The sequence below is a fragment of the Anabrus simplex genome, chromosome 4 (assembly GCF_040414725.1).
Source record: "Anabrus simplex isolate iqAnaSimp1 chromosome 4, ASM4041472v1, whole genome shotgun sequence".
Classification (NCBI taxonomy): domain Eukaryota; kingdom Metazoa; phylum Arthropoda; class Insecta; order Orthoptera; family Tettigoniidae; genus Anabrus; species Anabrus simplex.
In genome coordinates this window covers 434,258,040-434,272,882 of record NC_090268.1, presented here as the reverse complement: position 1 = coordinate 434,272,882, position 14,843 = coordinate 434,258,040, and the positions used below count along the sequence as shown (strand labels likewise).

The following is a 14,843-nucleotide window of genomic DNA, read 5'->3' as shown; positions in this document are numbered from 1 at the left end:
ATAAAGTTTACGAACTTGAGATGTTGAAGTGATGCCTCTATAGTTGGAACATTTCTTTCTGTCTCCTTTCTTGAAGATTGAAATTATGATGCCTGTTTTCCAATCGACTGGTATGTCCCCTTCTTTCCAGATCTTACGAAAGAGTCTGTAGATCCAATGTTTTCCAGAAATGCCCATTGCCTTGATCATTTCTCCATTAATTTCATCAGCCCCTGCTGATTTTCCAGTTTTGATGTATTTCCAGGTATATTCTACATCATTCCATGTTAATTCTAACCTGTTGTCAGAGGCAGACTTGCAGGAGGTAGTACCGATACTGTATTTTTGTGTAGGCTGCATACAACAACATGTAGAAATTATCAGTAAAATTATCTGTACTGCCATACACTTTGCATCCACCAAGACGCTAACATCTGTGCAGAGCTCTACCCATAGGCTGCTCACATTTTCCAGTGATCATAATTAATTTTTTAAAATTTTCTCAAGCCTGTGTTATCAACTATATGGTGCTGATTATTTATTCCTAGATTTACAACCTTCCCATCACATTTATTTTTAACTACGATGAAAGCAATTTCATGATCACTTTACCATCTATTACTTCAGTTTCTCTATAGAGCTCATATGAGTTGAGTAGATTTTTTTATTTTTTATTTTTGCTAGTTGCTTTACGTCGCACCGACACACATAGGTCTTAAGGCGACAATGGGACAGGAAAGGCCTAGAAATGGGAAGGAAGCGGCTGTGGCCTTAAGGTACAACGCCAGCATTTGCCTTGTGTGAAAATGGGAAACCATGGAAAACCATCTTCAGGGCTGGCGACAGTGGGGTTCGAACCCACTATCTCCCGGATGCGAGCTCACAGCTAAGTAGATTCTGAACCTATACTAACATGTTTTCTTTCTTAATTCTTACCTGGTACTAAAATGTTAGGTAGGCCCTACACAATGTAGCCTAACTACTATTACCCAGGAGCTTTTAAAACATGCATTACAACCAGAGAAATTGGAAAAATGCATACTTTGAGAGCTATATCATGCAGTATAACAAGCTGAAAAATTTATTTTAGTTTATTAGAATTTATCAAAATCTCATTCCATCATACCTAATAGTTTTACATCATCAACAGCCTTCATCCTAAAGTAGTACGGAGGAAGTTCTGTTCCTGGCTGTAGAATATAACGTGGGTCATCATCATTAATTAATTGAGGCTCATAAATAATACGAGGAATTACATCAATTCTTCGGTCGATCTCTCTCTTCAGTGACTGAAACAAATGTAAAGATAGTGAATATATACAGTAAAGTCAGTAAATTATAGGTGTCTTTATAAACACATGAGTATCCTCTTTGCAGATGGCATAAATGTGTAGAAAGATTCAAAATATCAAGTTCAGGAACAGGTTAATGTCTGGACAGTTGTAGCCAAGGAGTCAAGAAGAGAGTGAGGTGATGGGGTGCTGATAGGACACATTATTTTGGCAGAAAAACAATTGAAGATGACAATTACATTCAAATATCTTGGTAGCATATCAAATAGAGGTTCAACATTTGAGGAATAAGCAATTAAATTCAAGCTCAAGGAAACTTATATTAATTCATTCGAGACCTAATATGTAGGGTTCCCATACGTCCATCATAAAAAAAAGAGTGCATATAAACAAATCTATAAAATCATGGAGTTTGATACTTACAAATAATCCACATAAAACTACCCTAAACTAAAACATTGACTTTCCTTGGTTATTTTAACATTAAATATGCAATACCTTGACAGTTTATTCAACATCACTACGTTCAATTATCTCATTATTGTCTTTTTCATTTTTATGCCACAAATTTTCGAGTATAAAGATATCACTCTCCAATGCACCTAAAATTAACGTGAGGGAATTAAACTCTATAGTTATAAATATCCGTTTAGATTAATAAGATCCAATTTTAACCCTTGCGATATGTAAACGACTTACCTTTATTAGCAACTGATATGCATGTTCCAGCACGAGAAATGACATTCATGCGTTGTACAGCAGGATATGCAAAATGGGACCGTAAAAGGAATGAAGAGGTGCTAAAAGGACTGAAAGTGCAAAGAGGATACTCATGTGTTTCAGTTATCAGGAAAGCTGGAAACATCATATACAAAGGATGGAACCTGGCAGATTGCCAAAACAGATTCTTCGATACCAACCAGAGGAAAAAGATCTGTAGGACATCCGATGAAGAGATGGAGGGAAAATGCACGACCGTAATGGGACACATGGCCCAATACTTGGAAGGAAGATGATGATGATTATGTATGTTCCAGTAGGACAAATCAAACATTCTGCCTCGTATTCATTTCTTCCTCTTTTGAATGATTTGTATTTTCCCATAATCACATCATTAAACACTGACTTTTTTTTTGGTATTTTGTATTTAAGTCCGCAACTTCATTTGGAACAAAAGGTACACCACTACCTCAAATAAACAACGCAACTGTAACCTCAACCTTCAAGGCTAGCAGAAGCAACACCAAAGAACAAATGTGGAAGACAGAATATACCGCTTGAATACAGCATAGACAACTTCCTAATTATGTCGCCAAAGAAACAAAATTAAATTTACCAAATTAAAATTATTTTTTTTGTCAAAAGTATCACAGTTGCATTTATTTAAGATTAATTACAGCGACGACTTATTTCCTTTGTTCAAAACCCACATTTTTTTCTTGGAGTCCAATAAAAGAGGACATTTCATAGATTTCTGTGAAATCCACCCAGACACATTTCATTGCCTTAAAAAGAGGACGTGTTCGGGAAAAAGATGACATATGGTAACCCTACTAATGCCACTGAAAATGCAAGAGCCATTTAACATCCTCACAGAGGACATGAATACTGTATGTACTGATTCTGACATATGAATGTGAAACGTGGATGAGAGGGTGAAAGAGGTGAGTAGAATCCAGGCAGCAGAGGTGAGATTTTTTTCAGAGTATGGTCGGAAAAACCAGATGCAATAGAATAAGAAATGCAGATATTAGAAACATGGCTCAAGTTAGTAGATTACAGGACACCATTGTGTCATCCAGGCTCAGGTGGTATGGTAACATGCAAAGGATTAATGCAAACACATTCCCAAGAAAAATGTATGTAAAAGTTGAGGACAAGAGACCACGAGGAAGGACCAGACCGAGGTATAGAGAGACAGGGTGACATCCGACATCGATATGAGCAGGGAGGACTGGCATCATCGTCATCATTTCCCCTTATCCAGCTCCTGCCGGGTCGGGGTATTTATGGCACTTCTCTATCTTCCTTTTTCCTTCCACCATTCCTCTTCCATGATCTTGTCCCAGTCTAAATTTTGTCTTCTGAAAGCATTAAGTCCAAACTATTTGCAGGTCATTGGATAAGTCCCCCATGGCCACACCCACAATTGTTGAATGTCTTGTCTAAACAATGCTGTACTACGAGAGCCCAATGTGGCGGAGAGCATGTTGAAAGACAATGGTGTAAAGTACCCCTTCTTGCTATAATGGAGTACAAACTTCCAGAGCATATCCAAGTAACTCGCAGCATAAGTAGTTTTCTTCACAAAAAGGAACAGGCAGTAGATTTTTCTCATAGGTTGCTCCACACCACAGATTGACTTTAGGCCTGGCTCATTCCAGTTTATAGGAGAAGTGGATTCTCAGTTCCCCAGATGATAGCATTACATGACTTGACTTAGCCATTCATGTGAAATGTGGCTTTGTCCTTGAACACCCACCAATATAATCATCGTTCTTTGTTATCTCTCGCTCACATATCATGTTTGTAAATTTGATCACGCTATGCCAATGCCACCAGGTGCCGATTGCAGTATGAATGCATCTTGAGGTACCGCCTGACAATCTTCTGACATGTACTGCATGGAACATGGTTTTCTGCCGACAAGCAGCGCCGTGACTTCTGTGGACACTGAGTTGCTAGCGTGTAAATACGGACTAGTTCAAATTGTATTTCCTTCTGGCATTGTGTTGGCTCTCCTACAGAATTCCTAACTACTGAAGTTCACGTCATTTTAACCTTAGTTTCGTCGCCATGCGCCTTTTAACTGGTTCAGTTTGACTCGTACTATTCAATAAACTCTATTTCAACTTTTGTTTTGCTCAATTTAAGAACTCCATAGTCAATAATTAATCCACGCTTCACGCATTGACATATATTTTTTTTTTTTTTTTTGCTAGGGGCTTTACGTCGCTCCGACACAGATAGGTCTTATGGCGACGATGGGATAGGAAAGGCCTAGGAGTTGGAAGGAAGCGGCCGTGGCCTTAATTAAGGTACAGCCCCAGCATTTGCCTGGTGTGAAAATGGGAAACCACGGAAAACCATCTTCAGGGCTGCCGATAGTGGGATTCGAACCTACTATCTCCCGGATGCAAGCTTACAGCCGCGCGCCTCTACGCGCACGGCCAACTCGCCCGGTGACATATATTTTAAGATCCACTATATCTATATCTTTTTACTTTAACAACCTCATGTTTGTTTTAACTTTACAGATTACCATCGTTCAATGTATTCCACTACAAATACTTGCTGTTAATCTGTACATATTGTTACAATTTCAAGTCTAATGTTATCATTTTACTTTTTATTATGGCATTGTCACTCTTTTAACAATTTTTATCATTCAGCTCAGGGCCCTGACCTAATCTTTGTAAATTAAGGCTGATGATGTTCGCTATGTCGAACGAAACATGTTCCATTATTTAAGACACCTCATGATTATTTTATAATTCAATGAGTAATGTATTGTATTGAGTAGGTGGTTGTTATTAAAAGGATTTTATAATTTTAATAATTGTCGAATGTCTTCCTCCCTGTTCCTGTCATTCACTCTTCCATCCGAGTGAACCATATGCGGTCCATTGTCTCAGAACATTTATCATTTCACAATGTCCCAACGTGAAGGGACTGATGTCGAAAAACTTCCTGGGTAAATGTAACGTAAATATTAGGTAAATGTATCATAAGACACACTGTTGCAGTGTGACTACTACGTTTGTTTACCATGCATACTAGCACCGCCACACAGCTGCAGTATGGAACCCTTCACTCAACTTTCACCCTTCTTGCTCATATTGCAACAAACTGCTCAGAGTTATGTACATTAAACTTGTGTATATGATGGTTTACTTTTCTGACATCTCAAACTGATCACCCAGTATATAACTAAGGTTGCAGAATCTTATAAATTTTACTTCAAATGACATGTATTCATTGCCACTTCTGAAGCCCACAAACCAGCCCTAAGAAGTAACTCTGCTTTTATAGTAAAATATCATTAAACTACCAACATTTTCCAAAGCAGGTGGGTAAAGGAACACTGCTATTGGCAGACACGTATTCAGTGTGGTGTCGCTCCCAGAATCCACCACAGATATATTTTATTACCAATTATGACACAATACTGTATTTATGAAAATCCACAGCCTGTTTCCAGTCATTCAACTGGGTCAGGAATGGAATGAATGAAGCCCCCATCTAGCAGCGAGGATAGGAATTGTGCCGGCTGTCGAAGCCTGTCGCACTCCTCTGGGGCAATGATTAATGACTGACAGATGAAATTAAATGATATTGGAGAGTGTCGCTGGAATGAAAGATGATAGGGAAAACCAGAGTATCCGGAGAAAAACCTGTCCCGCCTGCGCTTTGTTCAGCACAAATCTCTCATGGAGTGACCGGGATTTGAATCACAGAATCCTGCGGTCAGAGGCCGGCACGCTGCCGCCTGAGCCATGGAGGCTTAATGAAACAATACTTATGAATGACTGTAAGATATGCACTATTACTGTTAACTAGACCAAAGGTCTGTCACAAAACAGAGACCCACTCCCTTCAAGAGGCTCTTTGCTATGCACTTCTGATGCGTTGTCACCAGCCGAACGGGCGTAGATCAATCTCACCCAGGATTTACTTCAATAGGTGGTAGCACTGTCCAAGCAAGTGATGTAATCACTAACAACAACAGCCCAACGCAGGGTGCTCTGCAGGATGACAATACTGAACTTATACACATTACTTTTTCAACTTGACCTCCCAACTAAATTTGATAGTCAATCAGGTGCTGACTGTCTAGCTCCAGGGCAGAGAGGTCAGTGTCTTTGCCTTCAGATTCCCAGTTGGGTTGAGGGATTTTAAAAGTTTATTCCCTTGGCTCGGGGCTCAATGTTTGTGCTCCCAACATTCCTGTAACTCAATAACCACACAACACTATCTTCTACCACTCAAATATGCAGTTTTCCATACTATAGCAGATGCCACCCATCCTCATCAGAGTGCCTGCCTAACAAGGGCTGCACCAGGCCAGTAACAGCCACTCAAAATAATTTATTATAGATGTTCACTAACTGAAGAGCCCGTGTAACACACTAGGCAACACTGAATGTTAAGTCTTCTACAGAAACCATGGTCTGAGAGCTAAAGCATACGATGGCCATTCGTCACTTCGGACACAGTAGATGATGAAGGCATCCTGACCCTTTCTGGCCGAGTATGCTGGAGGTACTTTCCAACAAAATAATGTTCACTTGTATACCCCAGGGTTTACAAGGAGTGTTTACATCATGTCGCCATGATGAATAGAAGAATCAAGTGTGAGGACTCAGCCGTTCTAGCATGGTAGTTTATGGCCCTGCCAGTGCAAGCACTACAAGCACTGCAAGCGATTCTGTCCAGCACGTGCTCCAGTAGTTCCGGCAAGCCGGGTATATGAAAGTGCGGGAGACATTACTGTGCGAGATATTTCAGTCAATACGTTGAATTTTCTTTGCTTTCAGTTCCTAAACTCAGTTCATTGTATGTTGTGTACTTAAAGTGCGCATCTCATGTACCTTGATTAAATTAATAGTTCAACATGCCGTACTGTTTTGTGCCTGGCTGTAAGTCAGGCTATGGTAGAGTAGTTAATGATATGAGACCCTTTTCACCACCAAAGGATAGAAATAAATTTGAAAAATGGGCCAGAGCTATTCCACGAAAGGATACTGAGTTAACGTGTAATAGTAGAATTTGTCAAGTTCATTTCTCTGATGATTTGATTTTAAAATCAGATAATTTTATACTGAATGGTGAAAAAGTGGTTATCTCTCATGCGAGATAGAAATTACATCCAGGAGCAGTGCCTCAAATTTTCCCTAATTTGCCCAAATACCTTTTTAAGTGAGATTTCCTTCATTTGCATCTACTTCAATGTATCTATGTCCCTATAAAACGGGCTTTAAATGTAGGAGGAAATTGCGTACCTAAACGGGAGATGATCTTGACCTTGTATGAGCCCGGAATGTGAAACAATCAGTGGAAACTTCCATTAAGCAAAAAATTGTGGTTCAAGATGCAGTAAATATCGAAGACTGGGAAAGCTCTGTACCTGAACTTGATAGCGCAGTTCGAAACTCTTCTGTTGAGAAGCGTTTAGTGTACCATTTGGATGGGTACGTTGTTAATCACTCTTCTAAATTTATTAAGTGTTCGCCCTGTGCCCATTCTATACGTGACAATAATCAAAGTACATTTTCAGTTCTCACCGAAATAAAAGACTACGGTTCAAGCAATAATGAAGTGTTAACACGCCGTTCAAAAAGCGTATGTGACATTCTTTTCCAGGCTGAGAAAGTAATTAGTGGAAGACTGAATTCAAAATCGATAGGGACCGAGCTCGATAGCTGCAGTCGCTTAAGTGCGGCCAGTATCCAGTATTCGGGAGATAGTAGGTTCGAACCCCACTGTCGGCAGCCCTGAAAATGGTTTTCCGTGGTTTCCCATTTTCACAGCAGGCAAATGCTGGGGCTGTACCTTACTTAAGGCCACGGCCGCTTCCTTCCCACTCCTAGCCCTTTCCTGTTCCATTGTCGCCATAAGACCTATCTGTGTTGGTGCGACGTAAAGCAACTAGCAAAAAAAAAAAAAAAAAAAAATTGATAGGGGGCGAAATATTTTTTATATTTTCTGATTGTATCAATTCCATAGACAACATTTCAGTTGATCCTTCAGGAGCTGGCTGTTGTCTTCAACATGTTATGGATATAATCCCCAGACGTGTTTATCATTATCTGAAGTGCCAAATTTTCTTCAGAATGAAAGAAATCCAGTGAGATTTACAATCTTGAACATTGCCAAATCTTCACGCAAGTTTTTGAAAGTCCAGTAATCGACAAACTGAGTTGGTAAGTAGATTATTACCTTTAAATAGTTCATGGGTGTTTGTTTTAATATGCTGGGAGTTATGTGTTATTTATCTGTATATGTACACTCGAGTAACCTGTGCTTTTCGCAACGTGATGAAGGTCGTAGCTCGTATTTCCATGTATGATTTTTCCATTGTACCCTGCCGTGGTATTGCAATTGTAATCTCTCATTGTTTTTAAAATACAGTGTATATACTTATCAGTTACAGAGAAATACATTTCCTCTGTCACCATTCTTAAGACCAGCTGTCCGACTCGTTGGCTGAACAGTCAGCGTACTGGCCTTTGGTTCAGAGGGTCCCGGGTTCGATTCCCGGCCGGGTCGGGGATTTTAACCTTAATTGGTTAATTCCAATGGCATGGGGGCTGGGTGTATGTGTTGTCTTCATCATCATTTCATCCTCATCACGACGCGCAGGTTGCCTATGGGCGTCAAATAGAAAGACCTGCACCTGGCGAGCCGAACCTATCCTGAGATATCCCGGCACTAAAAGCCATACATTTCATTTCATTTAAGACCAGCTGATCAGTACTGTGGACATAGCCCAATCTAGCGCTACCTGGCGGGGCGCGCTTGAACTCGATGAGTCCTCACACTTGTTCTTTTATTCGTCATGATCTTGCAATACTTTCTTGGCCTGCTCAGTCACCTGATTTGTCACTTTGTTAAAAAAAATTGGGACCAGATGGGATGCTCACTTCCTGCAGAAGATAGCTGTTGTCCCTCCACCTTTTCTCTAACTCTGCTGTTACCCACTCTGCACACTGATAGCTGCTGTTCTTATATTACAGTAAATCTAAGGACCCTAACAGTGATTGGGTAAAAAAAATATTTTAGTCACAAAGCCTCAGCCCCATCTAACCACCGTTGATGGCTTCTGTTACTGACTGGTTCACCAGAAAGCACTGTTACTTAAGAGTTTGGTTATGTTGTGCAGTATTACTGTCAGTAGTTGTCACCTTTTACCAAATGCTGCTTGTTGTTTAAAGGGGCCTAACATCTAAGGTCATCGGCCCTTTTACCAAATTAAATAAGGGACATATCATTGAAAATATGAGACATTCTATGGAAGTAACGGACACTGCTGTTTTGAGAACAGGATTAAATTACCTTATTCTTCCAGGTATATTTGCTATTTGACCTTGCTACCTTTAAAACGTCAGCATTAGATTTGATCATGGTATGAATTCTGGACATAGCATTTTCATATCCGTAGAAATCAGAAATTCACTCATCAGGGACACTAAGCATCTATTTTTGATATCAGTCCAGTCTTGTTTGCCAACAAGGAGAATATACATTCAACAAACACATTTGAACAAGGAACGCTAAGAAACGAACACGCCAATCTTTCTGGTTCCTAAAGTCTATGTCCTCCCGTGGGTGGGGACGATAGAATAACATTCACGGTATCCCCTGCCTGTCATAAGAGATGAGTGACAGGAGCTCTACTGGCTCTTAACTTAAGAGCATGGGTTGGTGGCCGCGGGGCCCTTAGCTCAGTTCTGGCATTGCTTCTACTTACTTCCAACAGGCTCCTCACTTTCATCTATCCTATCCGACGTCGCTTGGTCAACTCTTGTATTTTTCCATGAAGGCTTGATGACTGAACTTTCCACATTTGTTTCTCCTTCCAAGAAAGGTGTCTGTAACTCCTTGTACATCTCTCAGGCCGCCCAAGCTCAGGAACCACTGCTCTACATCAAGTGGCAGTGCAATTCTGGATTCAAAAACTCTAGGAAAACCAGGAAAATTTTCCTTCTTAGCATTGTGAGGAACTAGTGGTAGTTTGGGAAGGTCAGGATGTGATCTCAGGAGTACCTTTCCAGCCCTGAAGAAGTAAGTAACAGTGAGGCGGCTAGCAAGGGAGATGGCAGCAGCAAATACCAGTTACTGGTAGATGAGTGTGTGAATGAAACTGCTGTTACCTCCACTACTCCACCCGCCGGACTGAGTGGCTCAAACGGTTGAAGCGCTGGGCTTATGACCCCAACTTGGCAGGTTCGATCCTGGCTCAGTCCAGTGATATTTGAAGGTGCTCAAATACGTCAGCCTTGTGTCGGTAGATTTAGTGGCACGTAAAAGAACTCATGCGGGACTAAATTCTGGCATCTCGGCGTCTCCGAAAACCATAAAAGTAGTTAGTGGGACATAAAGCCAATAACATTATTACTATTATTTACTTCTCCACCCAGAAAACTTTGCAGGAGTACTACCAGAAATTGGCACATGTAACAGCACTCCACACCACAGGGCCGCCAGCTAAACGTGTTTCTGATTTGGAGCAAACTTTGTAACAACTGATAGTAAATTTCATGCAAGATAACATGTCTTCTTGATTTTATGCCAGAGAATAACAACACATAGACTACATTTAGGCACAAGTTGATACAACAATGTACTATAGGTCGTGATGTGAGTATAATGGTGTGTCAGTAAGAGACACGAAAACACGTTGCTTCTGCGCAGGTGACGTACGCGGGGAGCACTGCGAGAAACTGGCTCCACGGCTACATGGCTTGCCGCTGTGTATTTTTAGTGTGATAAACATGCGTTATGTATTAAAACATGTGCCGTATATAATTTGAAGCTCTATTATTCTTCTCATTAATCTGCACGGAACACACTTTTGAAAATGTCGGGCTATACAGTAGCAGGCTGTTTAAGCTACTACAGGAAAACCAAAGGATCAAACACAAAGTATGTTTCATTCCCGAAAAATGAAGACCTTGCCAGACTGTGGGAAAATGCTTGTTGGCGCAGTGATAAATTTATTGTGAAACACGGTACGTATTTATAATATATGATAAATTATTATTGCCTTTATTTGATACATGCTGTGTTAAGTTAATACAAAGATTGTTATTACTTTAAGTCGAGTTTGCTCGCTTTATTTCGCTATGACGTGCTTTGAAATCCCTTTAAGACAACAACTTCTAAATTATCAGAATAAAAACAGCCATGAATTAAAACCGAACGCTTGAGAATATACCACTAGGAGGAAACATATTAACTCCTAATAGTGCCAGGAGGGTTGAGAGGGAAAAACAGAGAAATCGACATAAGCATGTAGCTCGGCTTCTAAGAACGCCGGCTGCTGATTTGAATAGGTGAGTGAAGAAAGACAATAAATACATGTTTAAATGTTATATAACACTTCCATTTTTTAAACTGAAAGAATTAATAACTTGTCTATGTTGATTTTAGGGAAGACGAAACTGAAGAAGAGGACTATAACGGAGATCATGGAACTGACAAGTTGAATGATTTGAGAAGAAAGATCTCACTGTTATAAAGAGAAAACAGTGACTTAAGGAAAAATATGAACAGCTGTTGAAGAATGAATGGGAATTACTATAACAACTAAAAAGGGCAAATGACATTTCTGAGAGAATTACTTCAGTGTTCGGACATATTTTTTCTCCAGGGCAAATAAAAGTGTTAATGAACCGTGAAAATAAAATCAAAAGTAAAAGAGTTCGTTGGACTTCAGACAATAAATGTAGGCGACCTGCGCTTCGTGCTGAGAATGAAATGATGATTAAGACGACACATGTATAGTCCCCGTGCCAACAAAATTAACAAATGACGGTTGAAATTCCCGACCCTACTGTGAATCGAACCCGGGACCCCTGTTACCAAAGGCCAGCACGCTAACCATTTAGCCGGACTTCACACGGTATATCAGCAGCGATATTGCTAGTGTCAGTCCAAAGGCATACCGTTGCCTAAGAGCCCCCCATTACCCATTTCCGACTTCTTCAATGTTGAACTCATGGGCAGCATGTTTCAATGTAGAACAGGGTATACTGTGCGATTTGCTTGTTTTAATGAAAACCAAGGCCCGTGAATTAAGCCATCAGGAGCGTTTAACTGTTCTGGTATTTGATGAAATATATATATCGAATGGATTTTGCATCGATAAGAAACTGCAACCACACAAGACTTGTCAAATTGTCATAGCTGGAGGCTTAGTTAAAGTGTGGATGACTCCAGGACAAATAAATATGCTCAAAGCTTTTGAAGTTATGCTTTCAAAGGAAACAATTCATCAGGAAAGCTTGAAATACATTGTTGCTGGCTATATCGCTCACAAGTTTCGCAAAAAATATTCCTATTTAGGTACAACTGTTTGGCAGCCATAAACAAACAAACAAACAAACAAACAAACAAACTGGCTCCAATGTGTCTCAAGAGGAAATTTAATGAGTCCCACTTACGATTTACTGAAAGTTACAAATATACTCGAGAAAGAATCGAATGACCTTTACGGTAACTACCTTTGTGGGGAACCATACATATTTGACAAACTAACAGAGAGAACCATGAAGCAATTACCGCCAAAGGTGAAAATTTTTCGAGAAGTAATTTTAACCTTAGCGTGCACAAAATCTTGTATTCGCTTAATACAGTTAAACAGGAAGAAAATTAGATAATATACTCTGAGAGAAACGTCCAAGAAAATGTCAAACATTATAAACTGCTAGAGCTATAACGATTATGTATAAGGCATTCATTATATAAATGTTAGAGTAAAATACTTAGAATATGAATGAAATAATAAACTGACTGTAGTAACATATTAGTGGTCTCTCGATTGTAAACGAATACATTTTGAATGATGCGCTTTCTTCACAGAGCGAGAAATGTTACCGCCTTCCCTGCTTTGCTACCAGCGTGACGTCACTACGGTAGACTGGATGCGCACTGACACACCATTATACTTACATCATGCTACAGGTGACCTTATTCTCTACTGCACATGATGGAATATTGCCCTGATACATGATATTTCCGCACATTTATTTTCTCCCTATCATCACACAATGTTTGAATCTAATATTTTCTTCCGAGTGCTCATCCCCCAAGCCCCTCTCCCAATCTGCCAGGCAATCATGTATGAATGATAAAGTTTAAACCATGAAAACAAGTTAATTCAAATAAAGAAAAGGTAAAAATCTTGGACAGTGGGTGCCAATTCAATGTTGTGATGAATGCTGAACGTTGCAGTCATCAAAACTATGATGGTGGATTCATGTGCAATGTCCAAATGACCTTCTTTTAGTAAACATGCCGAATGAAACAAGGCATAAACGGGTTAGACTTTATATGGTGTGTGCATATATTATCACCACTGATCTGCACTGCAGTGCACATATTCCGAGTGAAGTGAGGCAAAAATGATTAGATTTAAATCATGTGTGTGTATCATTTTATCACCATTCTTTCAACAAAAGGTGTTAGCCTACGTTCAGTTGTGTGTGCACACACTTAATATCACCATTGAACGAGATGGGTACGGTAGTCAGTAGTCCGGTTGCAAGTGGCATCCACCGTTCCGGAGTTTTACCAAAGAAAAATAATTCTACAATAGCTACCGTTGACTACACAAGTTCATAATTTTTAAAAGTTCACTAACTTTCTTGGCGTCGTGTCCAATTGGTACATGAGGACCATGCCTTGATCGCAAAGCAAATCTCATAATTTGCCTTTTGGCGAAAATAAACAAGAGCACTATCGTTAAAGCACCACATGCTATACAAATCACAATTGCAGTCCCGGAAAGTTCTTCAGCCATCGTTAATGTTGATTTACTATCTTAAACCTAACCTAAAAATTTCCATTTCATGTTCTGTTTTTATATCAAATGCATATACGCTGCATTAAAAACTTAAACTTGCTGGCTCATTCTAAACACAATATCATCACATAATATGTTTAATTTAAAATATTCAGCGGTTCAACGGAGTAAAGTCATTCATTAAATCTAATAAGCAAACAGCAGAACTGCAATACACAATAAACATAACAATATCACGCCTCACGCCCTTCTTTTCTTCGCTCTGGAATAATGTCAAATAATATCTGCGAAAGAACATATACTCAGACCTTGCCTAGAACCGATTATTTTCGTGTTGCTTTGTGTTGCAAAAATAGTAAAAAAAATAAAAATGAAGGCATTACTTCCAAGTATGTCTTCCATGAATCTCTTTGCTAAAATGGTGCCCATGTAAACACATATGTCGCTGTCAATAAAAAGCAATAAGTATATAATTAAGTATATGACTGTAAGGCTTCTAAGTTTTCAACATGCCTAAAGTTAAATCTGAAAAGACTTCTCGTCAGCATAAGTTGATAGCTAAACAAGGTATTGTATCATTTGGACTTTTTTCGAATCATTGTGACCATGTGGATTTTTGTAGGTTAGGGTGAACTAAATCATGACGCATTTATTCATGGTATTGTACAGAATGGCCCTGTTGATTTCCTGTGCTATTGAGGATAAAAACATAACGTGAAGAGCGGAAATCTCGTACCTCTTCTTGGTGAGCGAAATGTAGGTGTCAAATACAATATTGAGAAACGGACGTCCACAGTGATCATTTAATGTAGACTTGAGAAAGTCAAGATTCTACGGACACAGTGTACTCCAATGTAACTTTTAACTGTCAATTGACAGAAGCTACCCCCCTCGACCAACGGTGCAATTTGAGCATGCATACATACGTGACGATTGATTGATTGATTGATTGATTGATTGATTGATTGATTGATTGATTGATTGAAGTCTAACCTCTTAGAACACTCTTCGTTCAGGGTATTCTTATTAGTTTATAAGTTAATTAA

The 14,843-nt window shown here is 39.4% G+C and overlaps 2 protein-coding genes across 2 annotated transcripts in view; one reads left to right on the top strand and one right to left on the bottom strand.

Moving 5' to 3' along the window:
* Positions 1-14,046, bottom strand: part of LOC136872063 (protein C1orf43 homolog) — a 47,344-nt gene extending 33,298 nt beyond the window's left edge. The window contains exons 1-2 of the mRNA XM_067145920.2: positions 13,636-14,046; positions 1,106-1,268 (exon numbers count right to left, since the gene is read on the bottom strand). Coding sequence (XP_067002021.1) covers positions 1,106-1,268; positions 13,636-13,794 — 322 coding nt within the window. The 5' untranslated portion in view covers positions 13,795-14,046. The remainder of the gene's footprint in view (positions 1-1,105; positions 1,269-13,635) is intronic.
* A 165-nt stretch (positions 14,047-14,211) lies between these two features.
* Positions 14,212-14,843, top strand: part of LOC136872062 (dimethyladenosine transferase) — a 56,239-nt gene continuing 55,607 nt past the window's right edge. The window contains exon 1 of the mRNA XM_067145919.2: positions 14,212-14,364. Within this exon, the coding sequence (XP_067002020.1) occupies positions 14,307-14,364 (58 nt within the window). The 5' untranslated portion in view covers positions 14,212-14,306. The remainder of the gene's footprint in view (positions 14,365-14,843) is intronic.